Source organism: Coregonus clupeaformis, chromosome 27, assembly GCF_020615455.1.
Source record: "Coregonus clupeaformis isolate EN_2021a chromosome 27, ASM2061545v1, whole genome shotgun sequence".
In the NCBI taxonomy this organism is placed as follows: Eukaryota; Metazoa; Chordata; class Actinopteri; order Salmoniformes; family Salmonidae; genus Coregonus; species Coregonus clupeaformis.
The window spans coordinates 11,719,304-11,742,256 of record NC_059218.1 but is presented as its reverse complement, the minus strand read 5'-3'; the positions used below and the strand labels follow the sequence as shown (position 1 = coordinate 11,742,256).

Sequence of the window (22,953 nt, the reverse complement as noted above, 5' to 3'; positions counted from 1 at the left end):
TTGTTACAGACGGCATTTCATGTCCCACTCTCCACGCATCATAGTTTGCGTGATCCGGTAGTTATCTAGATTATCCGCGAGCCATTTGTAATGGAAAAAAGTCAGCTGTTAACTTGCATCAGTCACGGGTCACGCAGAGCATGCGAGCAGCTCGAAAAATAAGGGCCTCTATCTCCCATGCACAGACTTTATAGCATTGAGTGAAGATTTTCAAAATAATTTGGAAAGAAAATCGAATAAATCTGTTTTTATGAGTTTATATAATTGTTTGATGAGATCGTGATGTTTAGGCATGGTACAAAATCATTTATTTGGGTTATCTCGATCATGTTATCTGCTGTAATATATTGTAATTGCCTGCATGTAGCAGTGTGAAACTTTCTTCCGTGATACGGCTCTGGCAAAAGAGTGTGTAGAGCATATCTCTAAAAGCGTTACAATCTGAATGTGCGTAATTGCTTTAATATATTTTGAAGCTACACCAACATAGGCCTATATGATGCTTTTTGATTAATTAATTTGAAATATATAGTCCAAGAGAATATATCATTTATAATTATATTGTAAAACAGAACTTTTCATGATCTGAACTGATGTTTGCATGGAAAAAGTATGGAAAATGTATGCACTCACTAACTGTAAGTCGCTCTGGATAAGAGCGTCTGCTAAATGACTAAAATGTAAAATGTAAATGTAATGTTTCAAAACATCTTCCCCATTGTGGTTTTCCTTTTCATTGCCTTTGCACGAGAAGTAGGATATACGTTATGATTTCTGCTCACCAATCAATTTTTAATTAAAGGCTATGGTTATATATTTCATTCTACAGAATCCCCTTTAACAACTTGGAGACAGTTACTTTCATGAAGTTGTGCAACTGTGAAAAAATCCCAATTTTTTTGTTGAGTGAACTTGGTTCATTTGTTTACTTTTGTGAATTTACAAAAATGTAACAATAGCAGTCTAAGCTGGGACTCACTTTGTATTGGCACTAAAATCATATAGGCTAGCCTAAATTATGCATGTATTTCACGCAAAACTAGAGAAATGTAAGACATATCTCTTGACGCAGGTGAAAGATGATCATATCTAATATATCATACCAATGTGGGGTGCATGAAAATAAATCAGTAGGAAATAAAACTTGCCATGATATAAAATACTTTTTCAAAGCGCTGAAAACCTACTAAACATCATTATCTGTTGATAAAGAGCGTGCCTTTTTGCAACAATAAAGTACAAGTAAAAGTATATTTCAATGCAAATAGGATATTAATTAATGTTGTTATTATAATTTTTCCTTCTATGTCCCCCACTAAGTTATGTTGGTAAGTTCAGAAAAACAATAGCCTACCAAAGTACTAAAACAATAGAGGCTGTAGGCCTATAATAAATAAAAATAAAAATTACATTATTTATCAGACGCTCTTATCCAGAGCGACTTACATGAGCAATTAGGGTTAAGTGCCTTGCTTAAGGGCACATCGACAGATTTTTCACCTAGTCGGCTCGGGGATTAGAACCAGCGACCTTTCGGTTACTGGCGAAACGCTCTTACCCACTAAGCTACCTGCCGCCCATCTGTTGTATTGTAGGGATGATAATGAATGGGTTTAGGGTCACTTTATGTCAATAAGAAAATATCTGGTGCTTTTTGATGACCATATAATAGCTACCCCATGGATGATTCAGTTGTATGACGATTTATGTTTATTTTACTCTGGCCTATCTACTGCAGCGTTTCCGTTGGACCAGCACCATCTAGCGGATAAAAAGTCATCACTCTTTCAACAGACGACTACTTTGACAAGTTCAGCTTTCAAAAATGTGACATTGACAGCACTTTTGTTTTCCCTTTCGTTATTTTCTATGTAATTTGCATAATATTTATATTCCAGTAACAGTTTATCATTTACATGCAAGCCTTTGCAGTCTCACAAATTACCAGTTGTTGGCTGACAATTGGCTCTTAACCTCGCCAAAGGGCCATAGAACTCTCTCAAATACACATCTCTCTCAGACAGGTATTAATACCATTTTTGATGACTATCGAAATAATGGTCTTTCGATTTAACTCTTCAAAATGAACACAACAGTGATATAAAATAGTTTTTCAGTCATGCCTACAAACATTTTTTAATTATTTGTATATCACTAGTGTTTGTTTATTAGTTTGTTTGTGCTAAATGCCAAACATATACCCTAATAGCCATTGTCCTAAGAGGGATATTAAACTGTCTTTATTGGAAAATAGATAAGATTGACCACAATTAGGCATACGTTTTGCCACATGCACTACATTATATGGATACAAAGCAGTTTTAGGTAGTAAAATAGCAAGGTAAGCCTACGTGGATTGAATATGACATGTTTTATTCCTGTAAGAAAATATTAGGCTTATAAAGAATCTCAGTTGATGCTGACCGTTTCTGGCAACTGAATTGACACCATATGGAAACGAAGCCTTGTTGAACAGTGGAGATTTAAAATAATAATAAATACACTACCGGTCAAAAGTTTTAGAACACCTACTCATTCAAGGGTTTTTCTTTAGTTTTACTATTTTCTACATTGTAGAATAGTAGTGAAGACATCAAAACTATGAAATAACACATATGGAATCATGTAGTAACCAAAAAAGTGTTAAACAAATCAAAATATATTTTATATTTGAGATTCTTCAAATAACCACCCTTTGCCTTCATGACAGCTTTGTACACTCTTGGCATTCTCTCAACCAGCTTCATTAGGTAGTCACCTGGAATGCATTTCAATTAACAGGTGTGCCTTCTTAAAAGTTAATTTGTGGAATTTCTTTCCTTCTTAATGCGTTTGAGCCAATCAGTTGTGTTGTGACAAGGTGGGGGGGTGTATACAGAAGATAGCCCTATTTGGTAAAAGACCAAGTCCATATTATGGCAAGAACAGCTCAAATAAGCAAAGAGAAACGACAGTCCATCATTACTTTAAAACATGAAGGTCAGTCAACACAGAACATTTCAAGAACTTTGAAAGTTTCTTCAAGTGCAGTCGCAAAAACCATCAAGTGCTATGATGAAACTGGCTCTCATGAGGACCACCACAGGAATAAAATACCCAGAGTTACCTCTGCTGCAGAGGATAAGTTCATTAGAGTTAACAGCCTCAGAAATTGCAGCCCAAATAAATGCTTCACAGAGTTCAAGTAACATACACATCTCAACATCAATTGTTCAGAGGAGACTGTGTGAATCAGGCCTTCATGGTCAAATTGCTGCAAAGAAACCACTACTAAAGGACACCAATCAAAAGAAGAGACCTGCTTGGGCCAAGAAACACGAGCAATGGACATTAGACCAGTGGAAATGTGTCCTTTGGTCTGGAGTCCAAATTGGAGATTTATGGTTCCAACCGCCTTGTCTTTGTGAGACACGGTGTGGGTGAACGGATGATCTCCGCATGTGTATTTCCCACTGTAAAGCATGGAGGAGGTGTTATGGTGTGGGGGTGCTTTGCTGGTGACACTGTCTGTGATTTATTTAGAATTCAAGGCACACTTAACCAGCATGGCTACCAAAGCATTCTGCAGCGATACGCCATCCCATCTGGATTGGGCTTAGTGGGACTATCATTTGTTTTTCAATAGGACAATGACCCAACACAGGCTGTGTAAGGGCTATTGTACCAAGAAGGAGAGTGATGGAGTGCTGCATCAGATGAACTGGTCTCCACAATCCCCCGACCTCAACCAAATTGAGATGGTTTGGGATGAATCGGACCGCAGGGTGAAGGAAAAGCAGCCAACAAGTGCTCAGCATATGTGGGAACTCCTTCAAGACTGTTGGAAAAGCATTCCATGTGAAGCTGGTGAGAGAATGCCAAGAGTGTGCAAAGCTGTCATCAAGGCAAAGGGTGGCTATTTGAAGAATCTCAAATCTAAAATATATTTTGATTTGTTTAACACTTTTTTGGTTACTACATGATTCCATATGTGTTATTTCATAGTGTTGATGTCTTCACTATTATTCTACAATGTAGAAAATAGTAAAACTAAAGAAAAACCCTTGAATTAGTAGGTGTTCAAAAAGTTTTGACCAGCAGTTCGTTATAGTCCTATTCCTTTTTTAAATTACTATTTTTGATTTGCAATAACCTAGTCTTGGAGAAGGCTATGGATAGACTTTGAGCTCAATAAATTATCAGCCGGTCTCTGGTAAGTGACACTTAAAAGTTAATAGGTGAAAGTTGATAAAAATGGCAATAATGTATTTTAATGAATCATTTTAATCTGCACTGACACTCTCTGAAGATGTATCAAATGGGTTTTGAATTTACTTTCCTAATTTAGAGCTTTGGTTGGTTGCATTTAGGCCTATGGCAGATTATCAAATGCAGAGTTCCAATACATTTGATTTACCATACAAAGATGCAGAGAAGTGTATTGCTCTTCCAGTGAGATGATAAGAACCGTATGCTCTCTCCTCTCACCTGTGCTAACACTTCCTGGTCTCCTGATCACCTGACCTGTGTATCTGTATAGGCTACATAGTGTGTAATAGTGACCTATAACCCCATGTGAGAGTGTCACTGCTGTACAAAACCTAGTTCAAACATTCCTAGCCAGACAGCATATACACAACAGATTCAATTAGCATTTAAGCAGGCCAAAATGGATTCTACAGGTAAGGTGAACAGAGTTTTCATCACATGAAGATCCATGATGCCTGTGAAGGGTTATGTTAGGCAGTTCTATTCAAATCTGGACAAAGATACACTTTGGCCAAAATGGGTAGGCTACCATTGTTTGCTTTGTTTGCTTTAGTCTACATTAGGCTACATTTTTGTGCTCTCATTACCATGGGAGTTTTGTACTGGACTGGATGTTGTTGTTGTTGTAATGCTTTGAAAAGTAACATTCCACAAACAGGTATACAAGTTTGCCAGTGTGTGCAGGTTACATATAGGCTGACTGTTATTGCATTGTAACAGGCTTTAGGTATGGAATCCAATGTTTAGGCTGTATAGGCTAGGCTTGGTCTAGATCTAGGCTACGGTGGCACTTTCCACCTTGTTCTCACACACAGAATGAGAGGGCCTTCAATATTACATTATGACTGATAATGCAGGATGTAATGCAGTTTATCACCTCATAGCCATTACTTCTAAAACATAAAGATAAACAAGTGGGAGGTAGGTCTACTCAACAGAATAATTAGCTGAGTTTAATTATATTACTGATGAGTAACTACAGATCACTTTATTGGCCAATTGCACACAAGGTCCAACCAAAATGTGACTTCCGCTTTTAAGCCAACCCCTCCGAAGGACACATAGGCCTATATACAGATGTTTTGGAGAGGTGTGGGGGGCTGCCACACTGGGCGCTGTTGTGCCTTGCTCAAGGGCACAACGGCAACCCTCCAGTTGCCAGCTCACTTCCCACTAGATTTTTCCAGTCGGATCTGGGATTCAAACTGGCAACCCTCCGGTTGCTGGCTCGCCTCTCTAACCACTAGGCTACCTGCCGGTTAGAAAGGCTTGCTATTCAATCTAGTCATAAGAATAATATAATTTCACTGAAACAAGCGCTGTCTTGGCGAGGGCAGGGCACTCCCTTGGTCTTTCAGTTAGAGGAAGTGTGCACAAGCTAAGTATGCGTCAGAGAGAGAAACCAGCACGAGGTGAGCACATGAAAACCTGTTACAGATGTAAAGGTGATCACATGGCAAGTGAGTGCCATTTTCAGGATAAAAAGTGTGGTAAACAGGGACACATTAAATGACCGTGTAGGGCTAAATCACCTGCAGAGAGTTCCAATCCAAAAGGGGGATGAAAGCAAAAACAAGATAAAGGAGTAAATAAACATGGGACACTTCACATCAGCGGGGAAGCTGAACAAAACAAAGAGAAAGAAGAGGATATGTTTACAATGTACAGCATGTCAGAGAACATTCCAAAAGTGGCTCCTATCACATTCAAATTGAATGAGTCAGATGTGAAGTTTGAAGTGGATACATGGTGCAGTGTAACCATAATGAACAGGTCAGAGTACTCAAAGTTGTGGAACAGTACAAAAGTTCCAGACTTAAAGACTTGTTCTCTGCATCTCAAACCGTACACAGGTGAGAGAGCAGACACATTAGGTGCAGCTAATGTAACTGTGCAGCACAGAGACACAGTGACTCAGCTACCTGTAGTAGTCGTATCAGGCACTGGACCAAACCTGCTAGGTCGGGGCTGGATAAAATAACTGAAGTTAGATTGGGGAACAGTAAATCAGATTGTTGCAGGTCAACAGTGGACATTGGAAGATGTGTTGACAAAACATGAGAATGTGTTTCAAATCTATGTAGACAAGGAGGACAAAGCAAGACCTGTACAGACCATAAACCTCTCTTTTCAATGAAAAAAAGGTATATTTTCAATGAAATAAAGGCAGTTCCACAGATGGTGTCTCCGAGAATACAGAGGTGGGCAGTGACAGTGAGGGCGTACAAGTATGTCATCGTCTTCAAGGCAGGAAAGTACCACGGGAACGCAGATGCCTTGAGCCGTCTTCCACTGCCGTACACACCCATCATAACAGCTCAAGAGGACAGAGTGCTGATGGTCGAGGACACAGACACCACACACGGGACTGCAGGGCAAGTGAGAACCTGGACAGGTAAAGATCCAGTACTGTCTAGAGTTAGAGAAGATGTGCTAAGGGGATGGTCACAACAAACAGAAGGGACTGAATTCACACCATACAGTGTCAGGGAAACAGAGTTGAGTGTACAGGATGGTTGTGTTTTGTGGGGAGCACGAGGGATTATTCCACAGCCAGCACGCCAGGCTATCCTACTGCAACTACATCAGACTCACCCTGGGGTCTCGCGTATGAAAGCATTGGCTAGGAGTTACTTATGGTGGCCAAAACTAGATGATGAGATAGAGAATCTAGTCAAGACATGTAACACGTGTCAGGAACACAGAAAGGCACCTGCAGCAGCCCCGCTCCACACCTGGGAGCTCCCAGAAAAACCCTGGAGATGATTGCACATAGATTACGCAGGACCATTCATGGGGGAAATGTTTCTGATATTGATTGATGCGCATTCTAAATGAGTGGATGTGTATCCTATGAGTTCTGCTACATCCACTACTACTATAGATTGCCTACGACAGAGCTTCAGTAACCAAAGGATACTGGAGATGGTGGTGAGTGACAACACAACCTGTTTCGTGAGCACTGAAACACAAGAATTCTTTAGAAACAATGGTATTGTGCATGTGATATCAGCTCGATATCAACCATCTTCAAATAGTCTGGCGGAACGCGCAGTACAGACATTCAAAGAAATTATGAAGAAAAGTGCAGAAGGGAGCATAGTAGCATAAGTGTCACGTGTTCTGTTCATCTACAGAATAACACCTCAATCCACAACAGGACTTTCTCCTGCTGAGTTGTTATTAGGTTGTAGACTACGCTCCACACTGGACCTAGTCCATTCAGACCTGAAAAGGAAAGTTGAACGCAAGCAAAACAGACAGAAAGAGAACCATGACAAACGTACCAAGGGCCAATGGTTTTGGAGAGGGGGATCCTTACCAGAAATGTCAGTCATGGGCCAAAATGGATTTCTGGATTCATAGACTCAGTGACTGGTCCTGTCTCCTACAAGGTAATGGTGGGAGATGGTAAAGTGGTTCGCAGACATGTTGATCAGATCCTTACCAGACATGAGGGAACAACAAGTGAGTTACTTGGCAGAGGACAGGCTGTTCTGTAGCTATCCAAGTGCTTCTGTGGTGCACGTCCCACAGACAGAGACTGTAACAAAGGAAACAGTTCAAGAAGAGGAGAACCCAGTAACAGAGTCAGATACTCTGAGCCCAGCTCAGAAACAGCTGGTGGCTCCTCCACCATTGAGAATGGACACTGCCCCTAGTGTTCGTCGTTCAAAGAGGCAGACAAAGCTTCCAAGCCTCTTAAAAGACTTTGAACTGTGAACAGGGTCAACTAAAATACTTGTGAACATGTGAAATGTAATATCTATTGTCATGTTTATTGTTTACACTGACTTGTTTAGTTCAGTAGAGTACATAACAAGTTAAAAATAATGCTGTTTCAGTTAAAGGAACTTTATTTCAGCATTAGCGCATTAACGCAATAGAAGAGCATAGGGAATGTCTTACTATGTTGTATATCCCAAAAAAAGTTTTTTGGGGGGGAAGATTTTAAATTGAAATCTTAATAAGACGAGAGAAATGTGGTAATGTGGTATTAACACGTCATTACACATACACGCCACCAGGAGGTGTAGAATTTAAGATGAGTACATATAGTCATTGTTAGAGTACTGGGGCGCACCAATACACACGGTGAGTGCAGCTGCGACTGTCTGCCTGTGACACTATGCTCCGGGTTAGTAATAAAGTAATCAGTTTATAAAGAGCTACTCCCTTATTTCTTCCAAGGCATAAAGAGTTCCATGGGTTATTACAGATAGGGCCATTCCTCATTCCCATGAATGAACTGGCCCATCTGCGACTGAGGTATATGAACGATATCAGGCACTCTTGCGGTTGCACCTCTGCCCGTACGTCATTTCCTCCAGCCTCTCTCGTTTCCATCTTGCTCCCCGCGTGTGCTCGCTGCTAGTGTGCAGGTCAGTTAGGAGCTCTAAAATACCTTATTTCCTGCACTGTTTCTGCCATTCTCCAACTGCACACGGTAAACAATGTCCTTGGTTATCAGACCGGTGAAAATCGTGGAGTTTGAACACAAGTGGACTTGGTAATAGAGTGTAGAGAGCTGGGAGGTGAGGTCCGAGTGACAGGCCCCATACCGCTGTAGCTAATCGAATTTAGCAATCTTGCTAAGCTAGCATGTTAACTTGGTTGCTAGCCAGAGGCAAAAAGCCCGATACATCGTTATCTGGCTTTAACTTTTCAGTGGTCATCGTCGACATAACTAAAATGTATGTAGATAATTAGCTAGCAGCGGTGTAGATGGCAATGGTTTAGCATTTTCTCGCCATATTCAAGTTCGCTAACATCAACAGTTATAACGGCCTATTAGCTAGCCACCACAGTGCCGTTTATTAGCCAGCTAACAAACGTTAGGTCTCATATCTAAACAGAAATAACTAACTAACTACTGGTAAGTTGATTGATAATTTGTCTGCTAGACTGAGACAACATGTAGGTAACGTTGCTAGCAAGCTACAGTTCATTGATTTAAGCCGTGGCGTCTTTGCTTCTTTTGGTTGCAGGTCTGTCTAACGACGTTGGCAAGCAATGAAGTATCTAGCTTTTTGATGTTCTATTACGTTTGCTATCTGATACTGCTCAGCAGGCAGTTAGGTAGCTAACGTAACATATCGCAGTGTTGCCTTTCAAACTTCTCAACCATTATCTTGATTTGCTGTTTTTGGGATGTTTGCTAATTTACAGTACATCAACTGTAGACTCACTTGTGTGGGGGTGTGCCTTCAACTTGTGTTTTATGATCAAATTAAGTTAGGCTATATGTAACGTTACTGGTGTAGTCAGTGATGTTTGTAGCAAATATTTCCAGTAAGAAAAATACAGGCCTAACTGAGGCAGGACTTGTAAAATTATTATAAATGTAACGTTAGTTAACCATAAATAAATAATCATAATGATATAATACCGGTAACCTAAATACTGTCTATTGCAGATGAAAGAAATAATAATGAACCAAGAAAAACTTGCCAAACTTCAGGCACAAGTCCGCATCGGCGGCAAGGTAAGAAAATAAGCCATTTACACCAATCAATCAATTTCTTCCTGTTTTCCTTATTAGGCTCCTGATCATGTTTTTCACCTAGTAACACAACTATTTAAAACAGAGTCAACATGTTTAGAAAAATAACATGTCATTGTGAAGCTCATCTCACACCTGGCATTAAAACAGCATGCACTTAAAACTGTCAGTTCTGTTTTACAGGGCACCGCTCGCAGAAAGAAGAAGGTTGTGCACAGAACCGCAACAGCAGATGATAAGAAACTTCAGTTCTCCCTAAAGAAACTAGGCGTCAACAACATCTCTGGTATCGAAGAGGTAAGGTCTGGTCCATGGTTAAAGACTGGCCCTTTTGCTCTCTGTAACCATCTCTTATAAAATGGACGCCAGAGTACTTGAATTGGTGTTAAATTGGAACATGCTGATCTCATTGAGAGCAGAGGGTTATTTTCAAATCACAACTTAGCTAGCCGCCATCTGTGTGAGTTTGCAGAAATAGAGATGTCTAGTGTGACTGCAAGGAACATGGAGTAACTATTCTCATTCCTCACAGGTGAACATGTTTACGAACCAGGGGACAGTGATCCACTTCAACAACCCCAAAGTGCAGGCCTCCCTGGCAGCCAACACCTTCACAATCACTGGCCACGCTGAGACCAAGCAACTGACAGAGATGCTGCCCAGCATCCTCAACCAACTAGGAGCAGACAGCCTGACGAGCCTCCGGAGACTGGCCGAGGCTCTACCCAAACAGGGTACGTGTTCCTGGGGGAGGTAGCTGGATGGCGAGGGGGTACTGGCCGAGGCTCTTCCCAAACAGGGTACATGTGTCTGGGGGACATTACAAAATAGGCTTCACCTCATCTGTTTGATTTGGCCGCAGGTACTAGACTTCTCTAGTGTTAGTGTATGAGGAGGCGGATTGGTAATAGAAACCGACAGAAATGCACAGTAATAATTTGAAAGTTTTTGCACTTGGGAGTTGAAGTAGGGCTGGAGGTTGTTGGATGGATTTTGAGCACTGTTCAGGCACTGACATTGTAATAGAAATGCCATTTGTTTAGAAATACTATTTGTTATTCATCATGATTGGATACAACTTCCTGAAGACCAGAGGCATTTGTACATTGCTCTGCAAGAAGTTTGTAACATCTCTTATGTCTTCCTCACAGCTGGAGATGGAAAAGCACCAATCGCCCCCATAGAGGAAGAGGATGATGATGTTCCAGGTGAGTCATATGAAGAGTAGTCTCAAAGTGCTGAGGTCATGATTGTTTGAGTTTCAATCTGAGGTTTACCCCAGTGTTTTACCCAAAAGGCTCAGACTTTTCTGTTTCCATCCATGTGGGCCGGCACCATGGCTCTGGCAAACCTGCTCTGACTTTGGGCCAAGGTCAGGCCACTGGTACTTTTCAGCTGGCATTTACATAAAAATGGCTAACTGAACTTTAACCATTTCTCACAAAGCAACTGTCTTGATGCAAAAGTTGTTGATTCTGCTCACCCCAAGTCTTTAGTCACACCTGATGGAAACACAATTACACTAGTGACACACTGGCGTGGGGTAAGTCTTAAAGGAAAGATCCAAAACCACAAATTCCTTTAATTTACAGTGTTAACACTGTGAGAACAATATTTTTGTGAACAGATGTTTCATTTTGGCTTTATAATAAGGTTGGTAGCAACATGGGAAATCGTTGTGGAAGTCTGTTGCAGCTCAGGTCGACTACAAAATCCACAATACAATGCTCTCTATGGGCTGGCTAGCTAGGTAGGTATCTAGCTAGTTAGCTAGCAAACGTAGCTACACACAATAATATCAAAAACAATATCAGCATGTAAAGTAGCTAGTTAGCTGTAAAATCGCCTAAACAAACTGCACTATCAATTTAGGAGTCTACAATCTCACCATGTTCAACCTGCAGATCGATGTGCCTCAGAGTGGAGTCTGACATTCGCAACGGCAGATATACTTTTGAGGAGATGGGGAAATGTTGCCCATGCTACGTCAATGGGCCGAGCGGTGCGTTCTTGGCGATTCTGGGACAAGGTGCGCTCTCCTTCAAGGAGTGAATGGGTGTTCATTGGGCGCAAGCTCAAAAACCCAACATTGGCATGAATTTCGTCAACAAAAAGTAGAACATTACAAATCTTTTCCAAGATGTGAGAATTAACTTGCTATCTGTAATATCGTGTAACTTTGGAATCGTGTCGTTGCGTACTCTCGAGGAAAATGGGCACGTGTCTCGACATGTAATCCCTTCTCAAAATCAGTTTATATGACGATTAGCTTTGCAACTGTGTGACGCAGCATGTCAACATGAACGCAAGTTGGCTGGGTGGGGCGTTATACGTTCATTCATTGGATTCCTATCTCCTTTCTCTAATATCTCTGGCAACTGCACCATGATATGCACCCTGGACTGAAGAGGCAGACAAATAGGAAAATTGTGCTAGACCCTCTGTTAAATTACACATTTCTTGAGGTAGGAATATTGCAAAAATATGATCAATGGCTCATTCAAGAGAAGACATCCTCCTGAGTTATGACATCGGCCAGTATTGAAATCTGACATGTATGATAGACGTTTTCACAATCTAAATGTCGTATTCCTATTAACTTCCTAGTGTAGTGAGAGTGACTTTATCACAGTGCTACATCATACCAGCCGGATTTCTGCCTGCTTGAACGCCAATAACTCAGATAAACATGAAATGACCCAGGGAATCGATAGAACATCACTCAGATGCACAAAAACAATCTAACATTCAAAATAGGTGAACCATTCCTTTTAAGAGCTCTCCACAGTGATTTCAGTCTACGCAAATGGAGCTACGGCGCGTTCCCAAAAATTCAGCTGCACAAAAGTACGTAGAACTACGTGGCGAGCTACGTACAGCATAGACTGTGTGGAGCACTTTAGGTGGAAGTGCAGCAATGGTGTGAGAGAATCACACCAGCCTCTTGCAGTAAATTTGATGCTGTCCCACTCCCACCCTCTTGGCATGGATGGACACATTATTTTTCCTCTCTGCTTATTTGTACTTGACCATAGGGATTGTGTAGGTATCTTCAATAATGGACCTTGTTCTTAGCCTCTTGTAAGTTTGCTCAGTGTCGCGCTCCTATGTCTCAACATCACCCACATGTCTAGTTAGTATTCATGTTATACTTTCCCTGAAGTCTTACTCCAGAATAAGTTACATCTGGGCTTTTACTTTCCCTCTGATAATAAAACCTTGGCAGGTTTGCTTACTTTTGGGAAGTGAAGGGGGTCATGCTCAGGGGATCAAACAATGACTAGAGTAAATGGTGATGGTTGGTGGCTTTAGTGTTAGAAACATTGTTCGTTGTTTATGAGTTCTGAAAGCAGTTTGCTTTTCTTTGTGGAGAAAATGGGTCCAAACACATGAGGTTGCCATTACAATTACCCACAGCGTTTCCCAGGGCTATCCTTTTCCCGTAACCCAACGTTTTCTCAAACGTAACAAACGGTTGAAGCCCGATGACACGGGGTTAATGGTCTATGCCATCATGTTATTACTGGAGTTTAGTTTCCCTTTGTGTTCCCCCCACAAAAAAATATATTCAGACCTTTGGAATTGTTTCCATTTGAACCCTCAACCCCTCTGGGACAAATATGGACCCGACAGATTTCATTGAACAAATGGGACCCTCCTTGTGATCCTCAGTGCCATGATTTTTACATCTGTTTTCTTGAGTTCTGAGTGTAAAGGGAGAGCTTGTACCTGGGATCACATTTCAGATAAACTGTCATTTTTTTCTTAAGTGGTCTGAGATCAGTAGAAAGAGGCATGCATGTTTGGATTTAGGCCTGTTTCTTAACCTGACTGACATGTCCCTTACCCACCGTTGGCTCTTGTGTTGTTTTTAGATCTGGTGGAGAATTTCGATGAGGCTTCCAAGGATGAGGCAAACTAAAGAAATCAACAGACCTTCAGGAGTCTCAACAGGACTTGACTTGTTTGGATGGGGGCACTAGGCGTTCTTTAAATTTTTTTAGTTCTAGTTCTTGCCACCGATTCTCCAAATGCTATTTTGTGCACTGTGGTGTCCGTGTCCAGTTTGAGTCAGTGAGAGATTGTACGAAGTGTCTGAGGTTCGTGCTCTTCATATTCTCTTCAGCTGTTTCTACTATGTTACTAAACCTGATTTCTTTGCAGTCTGGCTGAAACAATCATACCTGGAATAAACATTTGCTATTGTCAATTATTAATATTATCTCTTACTTTATGGGGACATGGGTGATTATCCTCATCAGTTAATGTGTACTTTAAACTAACACAAATCTCATGTAACATTTAATTGCACCCTATGGTCGGGATTCATCCTAAGGCATGTTATACAGCAGTGCGCTGGACTGCCGACAATGTGACTTGAAGGTAATTTACGCTAGAGCCGACATGCACAGCATTTACTTTGACTTGTACAGATAAATGGGACATGATCTGTGCACTAAATTTGGTTAAGATGGTTTACACGGTTCATTTACAGTAACAAAAAGGCAGCACCAGCAAGTTAGTTCATATAAGGAAATCAGTCAATTAAAATAAATTCATTAGGCCCTAATCTATGGTTTTCACATGACTGTGCAGGAGAAACGCTCACTAATAGGGATGTAAATAAATGTGTGCACAAGTTGAGAATTCAAAAGGCACTCGCACATCTGAGCTATCTTTGTTGCAGGTGCATGGTAACAGTTTAAGATGAGAAAAAAAGAATCCGCACACTGCTCTTGCTAGCATAACTGCTACTTTAAGCTTTACGTATTTTTTGAAAAAGCTCTGACGAAGGCCTTGAGGCCGATACGTAAAGCTTCATAAAGAGCAGTGTGCAGGTTTCTTTCTGCACAAGAAGTTGAGAAAAGCTTTTTGTGCGTATGGAAAATTTGAGATTTATTTCAGCTCATGAAACATGGGACCAACACTTTACATGTTGCGTTTTATATTTTTGTTCAATGTACTTCATTTCACCACAACTGCAGTGTTAGAGTGCGAAATTATTGATATTGAGATGCGAGACTTTGCTCTGTCACACACAGTACGTGCACGGGTTCGCTGCATGCCGTTTACGTGGTAGCAAGGGCACCAAAACAGCATAGAAGTTGAGCCTGGCGCTTCAATGCTCTTAGTTGTTGCGGAAATTGACCCACTATGCTGGTCCTCTGTAGCTCAATTGGTAGAGCATGGCGCTTGTAACGCCAGGGGTAGTGGGTTCGATCCCCGGGACCACCCATACATAAAAAAAGTATGCACACATGACTAAGTCGCTTTGGATAAAAGCGTCTGTTAAATGGCATATTATGAAAATACCCTTTTCATGAGGGGCAGAATTCTCAAATGAAGTGTGCACTTAACTCAAGACTTTCACAAACATCTCCCATTATCTATGCATGATTAGTGCAAACGTTTGGGTTTATGCACTAGTTTTACATTTAGCTCAGAAGTTATTTACATTGTAACAAACCAAACACAATAGGGAGTCTACCCAAAACAGACATTTGGGATGCCTGTCTATCCATAAATACTCCCACATGCTTCATGAGCTTAACAGATGAGACAGTCTCATAGACATGCCTCACGATTGTCCTCAGCCATATTTCTTTCTTCATTATGGCGTCTGCTGTATTTCCATTCCCAGGCAGTCCCTCCTTGTGTTCCCCAGGTTAGTGGCTTTTCCCTGGGCTCTGGTCATTCTCGCACCCCCATCAGCAGCTTCAGTAGGTGGGCCTCCATCACCTGTTGAACTGATCAGAGAATAGAGGCATTTCAGCCATCACCTACCACTTCACAGAGAAATCATGCAAGATGGAGATGTGGAAGTAATAAAAAAAAAAAAAAAAGGAACTATCTGAAAGTTTTAGTATTGTATGAAAACAAAAAGGCAAGTATCTGGTAGAGTTGGTTAAAGGTCAATAGGAAAGCTAGGTTACTTAATCTGAATTGACAAAGAAAAGGACATAGGAACGCTATCCTCAAGCTGGGAGATAATTGAATTACACCCATTTTAAACATGAAGTCTCTGTTAATACCAGAGTACAAATATCCAAGACAGCTACTGGGTTTAGTTTGAGCATGACTTGAATGGGTGGGATCTGTTTCCATAACAGATGACATGTCTAGCCTTGGCATACACCATAAACAGTTGACTTCCTGGTTTGACTGATCCTAGTCAGGTCTAGTGGAACAGAACCGGAATCCTGTTAGAATCAGAAGGTGATCATTCTTAGCTGGCTACATTTGCATAATTGTATCAAACCACAAAGTCTGATTGTGTAAGAGGATGTGGTAGGGGAGAGCGGGGGTTACTAGCCATGTGTCCATTAACTTGTCCAGCGATTATTTTTGTGTGAAAATTTCAACATAGAAAATAGATGTGACAATTGCCTGATACGGTGCATTTCCATGTAACGGTCTTGTGTCGATTAAAAACAGCTGGACGTAATGCCACACCTAAAAATAACACTCGCAAAAATCTAGTGTCTAATAAAAATGAAGTGGTTGGAATGTTTCCATTATCCATTTAGGCAAATTGTGCATTAACAAATTGCTGACAGGTGGTGGGAGGGCATACAGGCTCTGTCTCAGGTAGCCCGGGAAAGCCAGCATGAATAGAATGCAAGAAATAAGCTTTTTGTGCTTTCAGCTCATGAAACAACGGCCCAACACTTTACATGTTGTGTTTATATTTGTTCAGTAGTTACATTTTTATTTAGCAAGCAGTCGAACAGATAAATGTTGGTCTTTAGAACATTTCTCCTATAGCTGCTGTTTCCATTACACATGTCGCAGTGAAACCTGCCTACTGTTATACACTGACTAGAAGGAACTCTGTCACCATATACCCTTGTGTTTCTTGAAAAATATTCCAATATGTAGTTAATAGAATAGTCTGTCTGCACCATCTATCTTTATGAAAGTAGACCGGGCATAAGACGTAATGAACTGCTATATTTCTGCTTTACGTAGCCTATGTATGCATAGAGTATAATACCCCTTTAGTGAAAATATAGTCATGATATTTGAACCTGTTCTTCATGATGAGAAGTATATAGCCTAAATATGATATGTATGAGATGCATATTTGTATACCATTCCTATGGCCCATTGCCACAGCGTTGAAGCCAGAGTCGGACTCGATGGTGGGGTCGGCTCCACTTTCTGTGACAGGAAAGGTTTGAATTCATCAGATGACAGATTACAGACCTGTCTACACCAAAATACAGCCTACATCTAAACATAATTTAACATAAAAAAAGTCAGTTTCAGATAACCGCCACTGCTGTTGATAAGTACAGTCTATCAGCTGAGTGGAAGGTCTGTCAGTCAGCCAGCCAGTCAGTCCTTACCCAGGAGGATTTCCACACAGGGTACATGGTTCCCATGGACAGCGTAGAGCACGGGAGCCCCTCCGTTCTGAAACCAACCCACAAACACTGCATTACATTCAGGCAACAACTGGCAGCCTCCCCCAGAAAGGGAAGCTCACCACCGTCACCACATTCACATCACTGATTTAGGGGATGCATATCCATTTGTCTACATAAAGCCATACACAAGAATACAGGTTAAAATCCTGAATCAGCTAACTTTCCTACCCAGTCATATTCATTGACGTTCACCCCACAGCCGATGAGCATCTTAACGATGTCTGTGTATCCCTTATTGCATGCCAGAGACAGAGCGCTCTCTCTGCCTTTAGCCAACCGGTTGGGGTCCGCTCCCTAAAGGAAGAGAACATAGAAGAGACCATAAGTGAGAAAAAAGTCGGGTCTAAACGGCCCATTGCTAATAGTCGAAACATGATTTCAACAATTTGTGGTGTTTTATGTAGTATGTGCATTTTGAAACAATATCTGACTGTATTTTGCTGCATATCTCTGTACCATGTTGTTCAAATGAATGAAGTAGTTTGCTGAGTTATTTGTCTCAACACGTCATTGTGCTTACGTTCTGAAGCAGGAACTCTACGACTGCTATCTGTCCGTGTGCTGCGGCCCACATCAGGGGGGTGAAGCCTTCCTCATCCTGCAGGTTAATCACTGTCTCTAAAGCCATACAAACAACAACATCAAAGCAATCAGTAACATGTTCCACATCTTTCTAGTCAACCAGTGAAGCCCTATATAGACATTCTTGAGTGCATATTGTTCTTATCTTAACGACTGTTAATTACAGTGCCTTCGGAAAGTATTCATACCCCTTGACTTTTGCCACATTTTGTTACGTTACAGACTTAACCTAAAATTGTTTTTTTTTTTTTTTATGAAAACTGCAATCTACACACAGTACCCCTAATGACAAAGCGAAAACAGGATTTTTGAAATGTTTGCAAATGTATTCAAAATAGAAAACAGATACCTTATTTACATAAGTATTCAGACCCTTTGCTATGAGACTTGAAATTGAGCTCAGATGCATCCTGTTTCCATTGATTATCCTTGAGACGTTTCTACAACTTGATTGGAGTCCACCTGTGGTAAATTCAATTGATTGGACATGATTTGGAAAGGCACACACCGGTCTATATAAGGTCCCACAGCTGATCGTGCATGTCAGAGCAAAAACCAAGCCATGAGGTCAAAGGAATTGTCCGTAGAGCTCTGAGACAGGATTGTGTCTTTGGCCTGAATGCCAAGCGTCACGTCTGGAGGAAACCTGGCACCATCCCTACGGTGAAGCATGGTGGTGGCAGCATCATGCTGTGGGGATGTTTTTCAGCGGCAGGGACTGGGAGACTAGTCAGGATCGAGGCAAAGATGAACGGAACAAAGTACAGAGAGGTCCTTGATGAAAACCTGCTCCAGAGCGCTCAGGACCTCAGACTGTGGCGAAGGTTCACCTTCCAACAGGACAACGACCCTAAGCACACAGCCAAGACAACGCAGGAGTGGCTTCGGGACAAGTCTCTGAATGTCCTTGAGTGGCCCAGCCTGAGCCCGGACTTGAACCCGATCGAACATCTCTGGAGAGACCTGAAAATAGCTGTGCAGCAAATACAGGTGTGCCAAGCTTGTAGCGTCATACCCAAGAAGACTCAAGTCTGTAATCGCTGCCAAATGTGCTTCAACAAAGTACTGAGTAAAGGGTCTGAATACTTATGTAAATGTAGTATTTCAGTTTTTATTTTATAAATTAGCAACAATTTCTTAACCTGTTTTTGCTTTGTGATTATGGGGTATTGTGTGTAGATTTGATGAGGGAACTATTGAATCAATTTTAGAATAAGGCTGTAACCTAACAAAATGTGGGGAAAATCAAGGTGTCTGAATACTTTCCGAAGGCACTGTATGTTTGACTGCATGGTTCTAAGGAACCCGACAACATCAATATAACAACAAACAAACCAATACAACTCCACCCTGAGGACATCCTCACCTTGTTCAATCCTGCTGGCCAGGAAAACCATTTCTCCCTGTGCTGCCAGCTGGTGAATGGACAGGGCTGGAAAGGCCGCATAGGTCAGACGTCAAGCAGCCATCATTCAATGTTTGATTCAGGTACGTTTTGTGTGGTAGTTATGTTTGAGGCTAAGTGATGAGTGACAAATCTAGGATGGAAGCTGTCATATAGATGCCCACTGCTCCGACCTCTATCTTTCAGAGGGGTTGGAATAAAGCAGAAGACATGTTAGAAGTCTGTGTACATTGAACAATAAAGAAAGCACATTCTTTAGCTTAGGGTGAGCTCAGGTACTTACAGTGGACCAGAAGAGGAGTGGAGGACACCTCGTTACCACGGTGCTTGTTGGTGAGTGTTGTCGACTGTTTGATGGGGGAGAAGTGTTTGGTGGTGGACGGGGTATAAACATGACGCACTTGTATTCCCGGTGAGGGCGACGTCTGAATATTACACTCGGCTGAAAGAGGGAAAAGAGACACAGCATCAAACAATTGAGCAGTAAAATACCTCCTGATTTATCTGGGGTCAAATTTTCCCTTGATCATGACTCTTAGTTCCATTACATTACACATAAATCATTGGACGACGCGAAGGCATCTTCTTCAGGGGAGTTTTGTTAAGAGCCCCAACGCTCGGCCTGAACATTAACACGCATCACTTGCGCTAAGGTTTTGTAAGCATTTGAACCTTACCTTTCATATCAGTGAGAAATAAGAATTGTAAAAAATTGTACATTCATAAATACCTTTATAGAGTTTGTTCCCACATGGCCATTTCTCCAAGTTACAGCGCGTGTTTGCGGAAGACCGAGGGACCACCTGTGCTAATTAGCTATCTAGATTCTAGCATGCTCCCAACACCTGTGTGTAACGGAAGAATGCCGCCAGAAACGTCGTGTCAGTGAAAAGTACTGTTGGCTGTAACTGATAAAGCCGGTTATATTTAGCAGTTGTGAAATTATTTTAATGTGATATTAAAGTAAAGGGCTTTATGTTTCTAGAACCGTATCGTGATTGAGAATCGATTCACGTTTAGATGGAGATTTTGGCTGCCAGAGCCAGTCTACCTCTGAAAATAACAAAAGGTCCTTGGACCTTCAGGAGTAACGGTAGGCACCGTAAGAGTACATTTTGGGCTAAGGTAAAATATGGAAATCACATTGTAATACGAATGAGTGTGTCAACAGTTGGTAGTTAGTTGGCACCTTTAAATAAAACATAAGCCACCTCCAAGTCGGAGTTGACCTGGTCCTGGATGTTTTTGCTGTCCTCCTCGTTGAGTGACTTGACGAATCTTGAGCACACGTTCATATCGAAGCGGTTGGGCGGGATGAACTTGATCCCCATGGCCACGTTCTGCGCACCTGTGTTGTCCGCACTCCCACCTAGGTGTTCCGACTTGATGCTACTCATATCTGGCATCACACATATCCCCTCCATCTCCTCTGTGACCGAACTGGTTCTACCTGGTACGAAACCTTTGTCCATGACTATGTAGTGACACAATGAGTCAGAGGGTCAACTCAGTGTGATGTGGACTGTCTGGTTAATAAGGCTTTGTTCACCACATCACTGGTGTCCCATAGGATAATAGAAGTCAGTGAAAGCCTAGAATTGATTAAAACTTAACATCAGAATTGGGTAGGCCGAACGTTAGCGCTAATATGCATAAATCCCACAGGAGAGAGTGGGTTGTAAGAAAACAGACAAGGATAATTCCTCATTAACAACATGCATGCAAAAACATCGGATCAAATCAGTCCAGAGGCTTGCATTCCTCATCATCAAGATACTAGCAGGCTAGCTAGCTTCAGTAACTGTCAACATAGCTAGTCGTTCAATTCTAGGGCCTAGCTAGCGACTACCAAATGCTGTCTGACTTACCATTACTGATAGTTAGCTAATACTTTCAAATACATAATAAAGACGAGACCCAACTGACTAACTAATGTTAGTGTTAGCTAGCCCAATTTAGATGGGCCAACTCTCTTGGGTGAACAAGAGCATGCTAGCTAGCATGGCTAGCTAACAGACCCAGCAGAATCCATTACAAGCAACCTAACACCGTTGTTAGTGATTTACATTAATAATAAAAATAATACATAATTTCTTACTAAATAGCTAACACATTTTGTGTAATGTCCACCAGTGGTGCAAGGAATTTGTTTTTCGCGCATGAGCACTAAGAATGTTTTTTTTTCAGAATGTGCCAGATTGTAAAAGCATGTATGGGTGAACAATAAAACATTCGAAAAAATGCTTTATTCTAGTGCGAGACCTAAAATTATTGAAAAAATGTTGAAAACTCTTGTATTTTAGCACATTTAACAATGAATGACACTATTAATAACCAGGCCTCTTTTTTTGTCCATATTCTGGTTGTGGAGGCCTGTATCAATGTACGCCTATCGCATACAAATCTTTGAGGCCTTGGGGACCTGTGTTTTACTTGTGTGTCAGCTCCAAAAACCTAATCTGGGTGAATTAAAGTTTTACCATGACATTTTGCAATGTTTTTGTTAATCCCTTTTAATACGAAAGCTTGGATAATAGATTAGGCTACACTGGTTACTCTGCTGTGAGATTACCTTCTGAAGCACAAAGATCACAGTTTGGTCAAATGCTAAAAGTTGGTTTATGCAATGTTTGTTTTTTGTTACCACAGGTTCTTTAGAACAATTGCTCTATTTTCCTTGAATGACATACAGTATATCAAATGAAATGTCTCATTTGTAAACCAAATCAAAGAAGATAGAAACAGGCAGATTAGAAGTGTGCTAGGTGTTTATCCAATCTATGATGATTTTCTCTCATAAACATGTTTTAAGTTAATTATTTTCATTCTCAACTTAACGTGATAGAGCAGTAGAATATAGCTTGGCCAAAGGGGATCCTTCTGCCGTTCTCCCCATAGTGAGTTATGCATTTATCTCCTATTCACCACACCTTGCTGAACACCTAGTGGGCTTCGGAGTGGAACTCACTGGGAAGAACGACATACGTTTTATCGAATGCATCTACAAGCATTCCCACATCCAGACCTACCCATTGAGAAACACAACGGCATCACTCCCCAGTTGACTGTATATCTGCCAGCCTCGTTCCTTCATGCACTCCCTATGATTAATGCTCTGTTCATTCACTGCGTGGTGGGATTTCCAGCAGGCTCCCCACCACTGCTCTCCCCATGTGGCCCCATGCAGTGTCGTCTCCCTAACACTAAGCAGTTTCTCCCAATAGCAGGGACTCCTCTCTAGATCCCCTCTCATACATAGCCGTTATCATCGTAATGGTTCAAAATGGCAAAGTGTTCCCAGTTGTTTCCTCACAGGCAACAGACACACACTCGCACACAGTGACTTCACACTCGCACACAGTGACTTCAGTTTATTCCTTGGGGCCAGTATGAAAATGTATGCACTCACTAACTGTAAGTCGCTCTGGATAAGAGCGTCTGCTAAATGACTAAAATGTAAATGTAAATGAGTATGTAGGTTGGTACAGTATGTAGAAATGTATATGGTACCCTTCAGATGAAATTAAAAACATTTATTGACCCAGCTAGCAGTGGGGAAAAAAAGTATTTAGTCAGCCACCAATTGTGCAAGTTCTCCCACTTAAAAAGATGAGAGAGGCCTGTAATTTTCATCATAGGTACACGTCAACTATGACAGACAAATTGAGAAAATAAAATCCAGAAAATCACATTGTAGGATTTTTAATGAATTTATTTGCAAATTATGGTGGAAAATAAGTATTTGGTCACCTACAAACAAGCAAGATTTCTGGCTCTCACAGACC

General features: G+C 41.2%; 2 protein-coding genes across 4 annotated transcripts; one reads left to right on the top strand and one right to left on the bottom strand.

Annotated features, from left to right (window-relative positions):
• Positions 1-8,524: 8,524 nt before the first annotated feature.
• Positions 8,525-13,968, top strand: btf3 (basic transcription factor 3). Of its 3 annotated transcripts, none has more exons than XM_041850497.2 (6): positions 8,525-8,630; positions 9,665-9,733; positions 9,935-10,048; positions 10,284-10,485; positions 10,903-10,959; positions 13,627-13,968. In XM_041850497.2, exons 2-6 carry the CDS (start codon positions 9,665-9,667, stop codon positions 13,671-13,673), a joined length of 489 nt encoding a protein of 162 aa, XP_041706431.1. In that variant the 5' UTR covers positions 8,525-8,630; the 3' UTR covers positions 13,674-13,968. The 3 variants fall into 3 exon arrangements, with proteins under 3 accessions (XP_041706431.1, XP_041706433.1, XP_041706432.1); XM_041850499.2 differs by having other exon boundaries at positions 8,604-8,695; XM_041850498.2 differs by lacking the exon at positions 8,525-8,630 and adding an exon at positions 8,710-8,783.
• Positions 13,969-14,989: 1,021 nt separating this feature from the next.
• ankra2 (ankyrin repeat, family A (RFXANK-like), 2) lies at positions 14,990-20,598 on the bottom strand. Its single transcript, XM_041850501.1, has 8 exons — positions 20,358-20,598; positions 19,452-19,610; positions 19,130-19,195; positions 17,702-17,799; positions 17,350-17,475; positions 17,101-17,167; positions 16,844-16,912; positions 14,990-15,498 (listed from the first exon to the last, which is right to left on the bottom strand). Exons 1-8 carry the CDS (start codon positions 20,590-20,592, stop codon positions 15,443-15,445), a joined length of 876 nt encoding a protein of 291 aa, XP_041706435.1. The 5' UTR covers positions 20,593-20,598; the 3' UTR covers positions 14,990-15,442.
• Between the last annotated feature and the right edge of the window lie 2,355 nt (positions 20,599-22,953).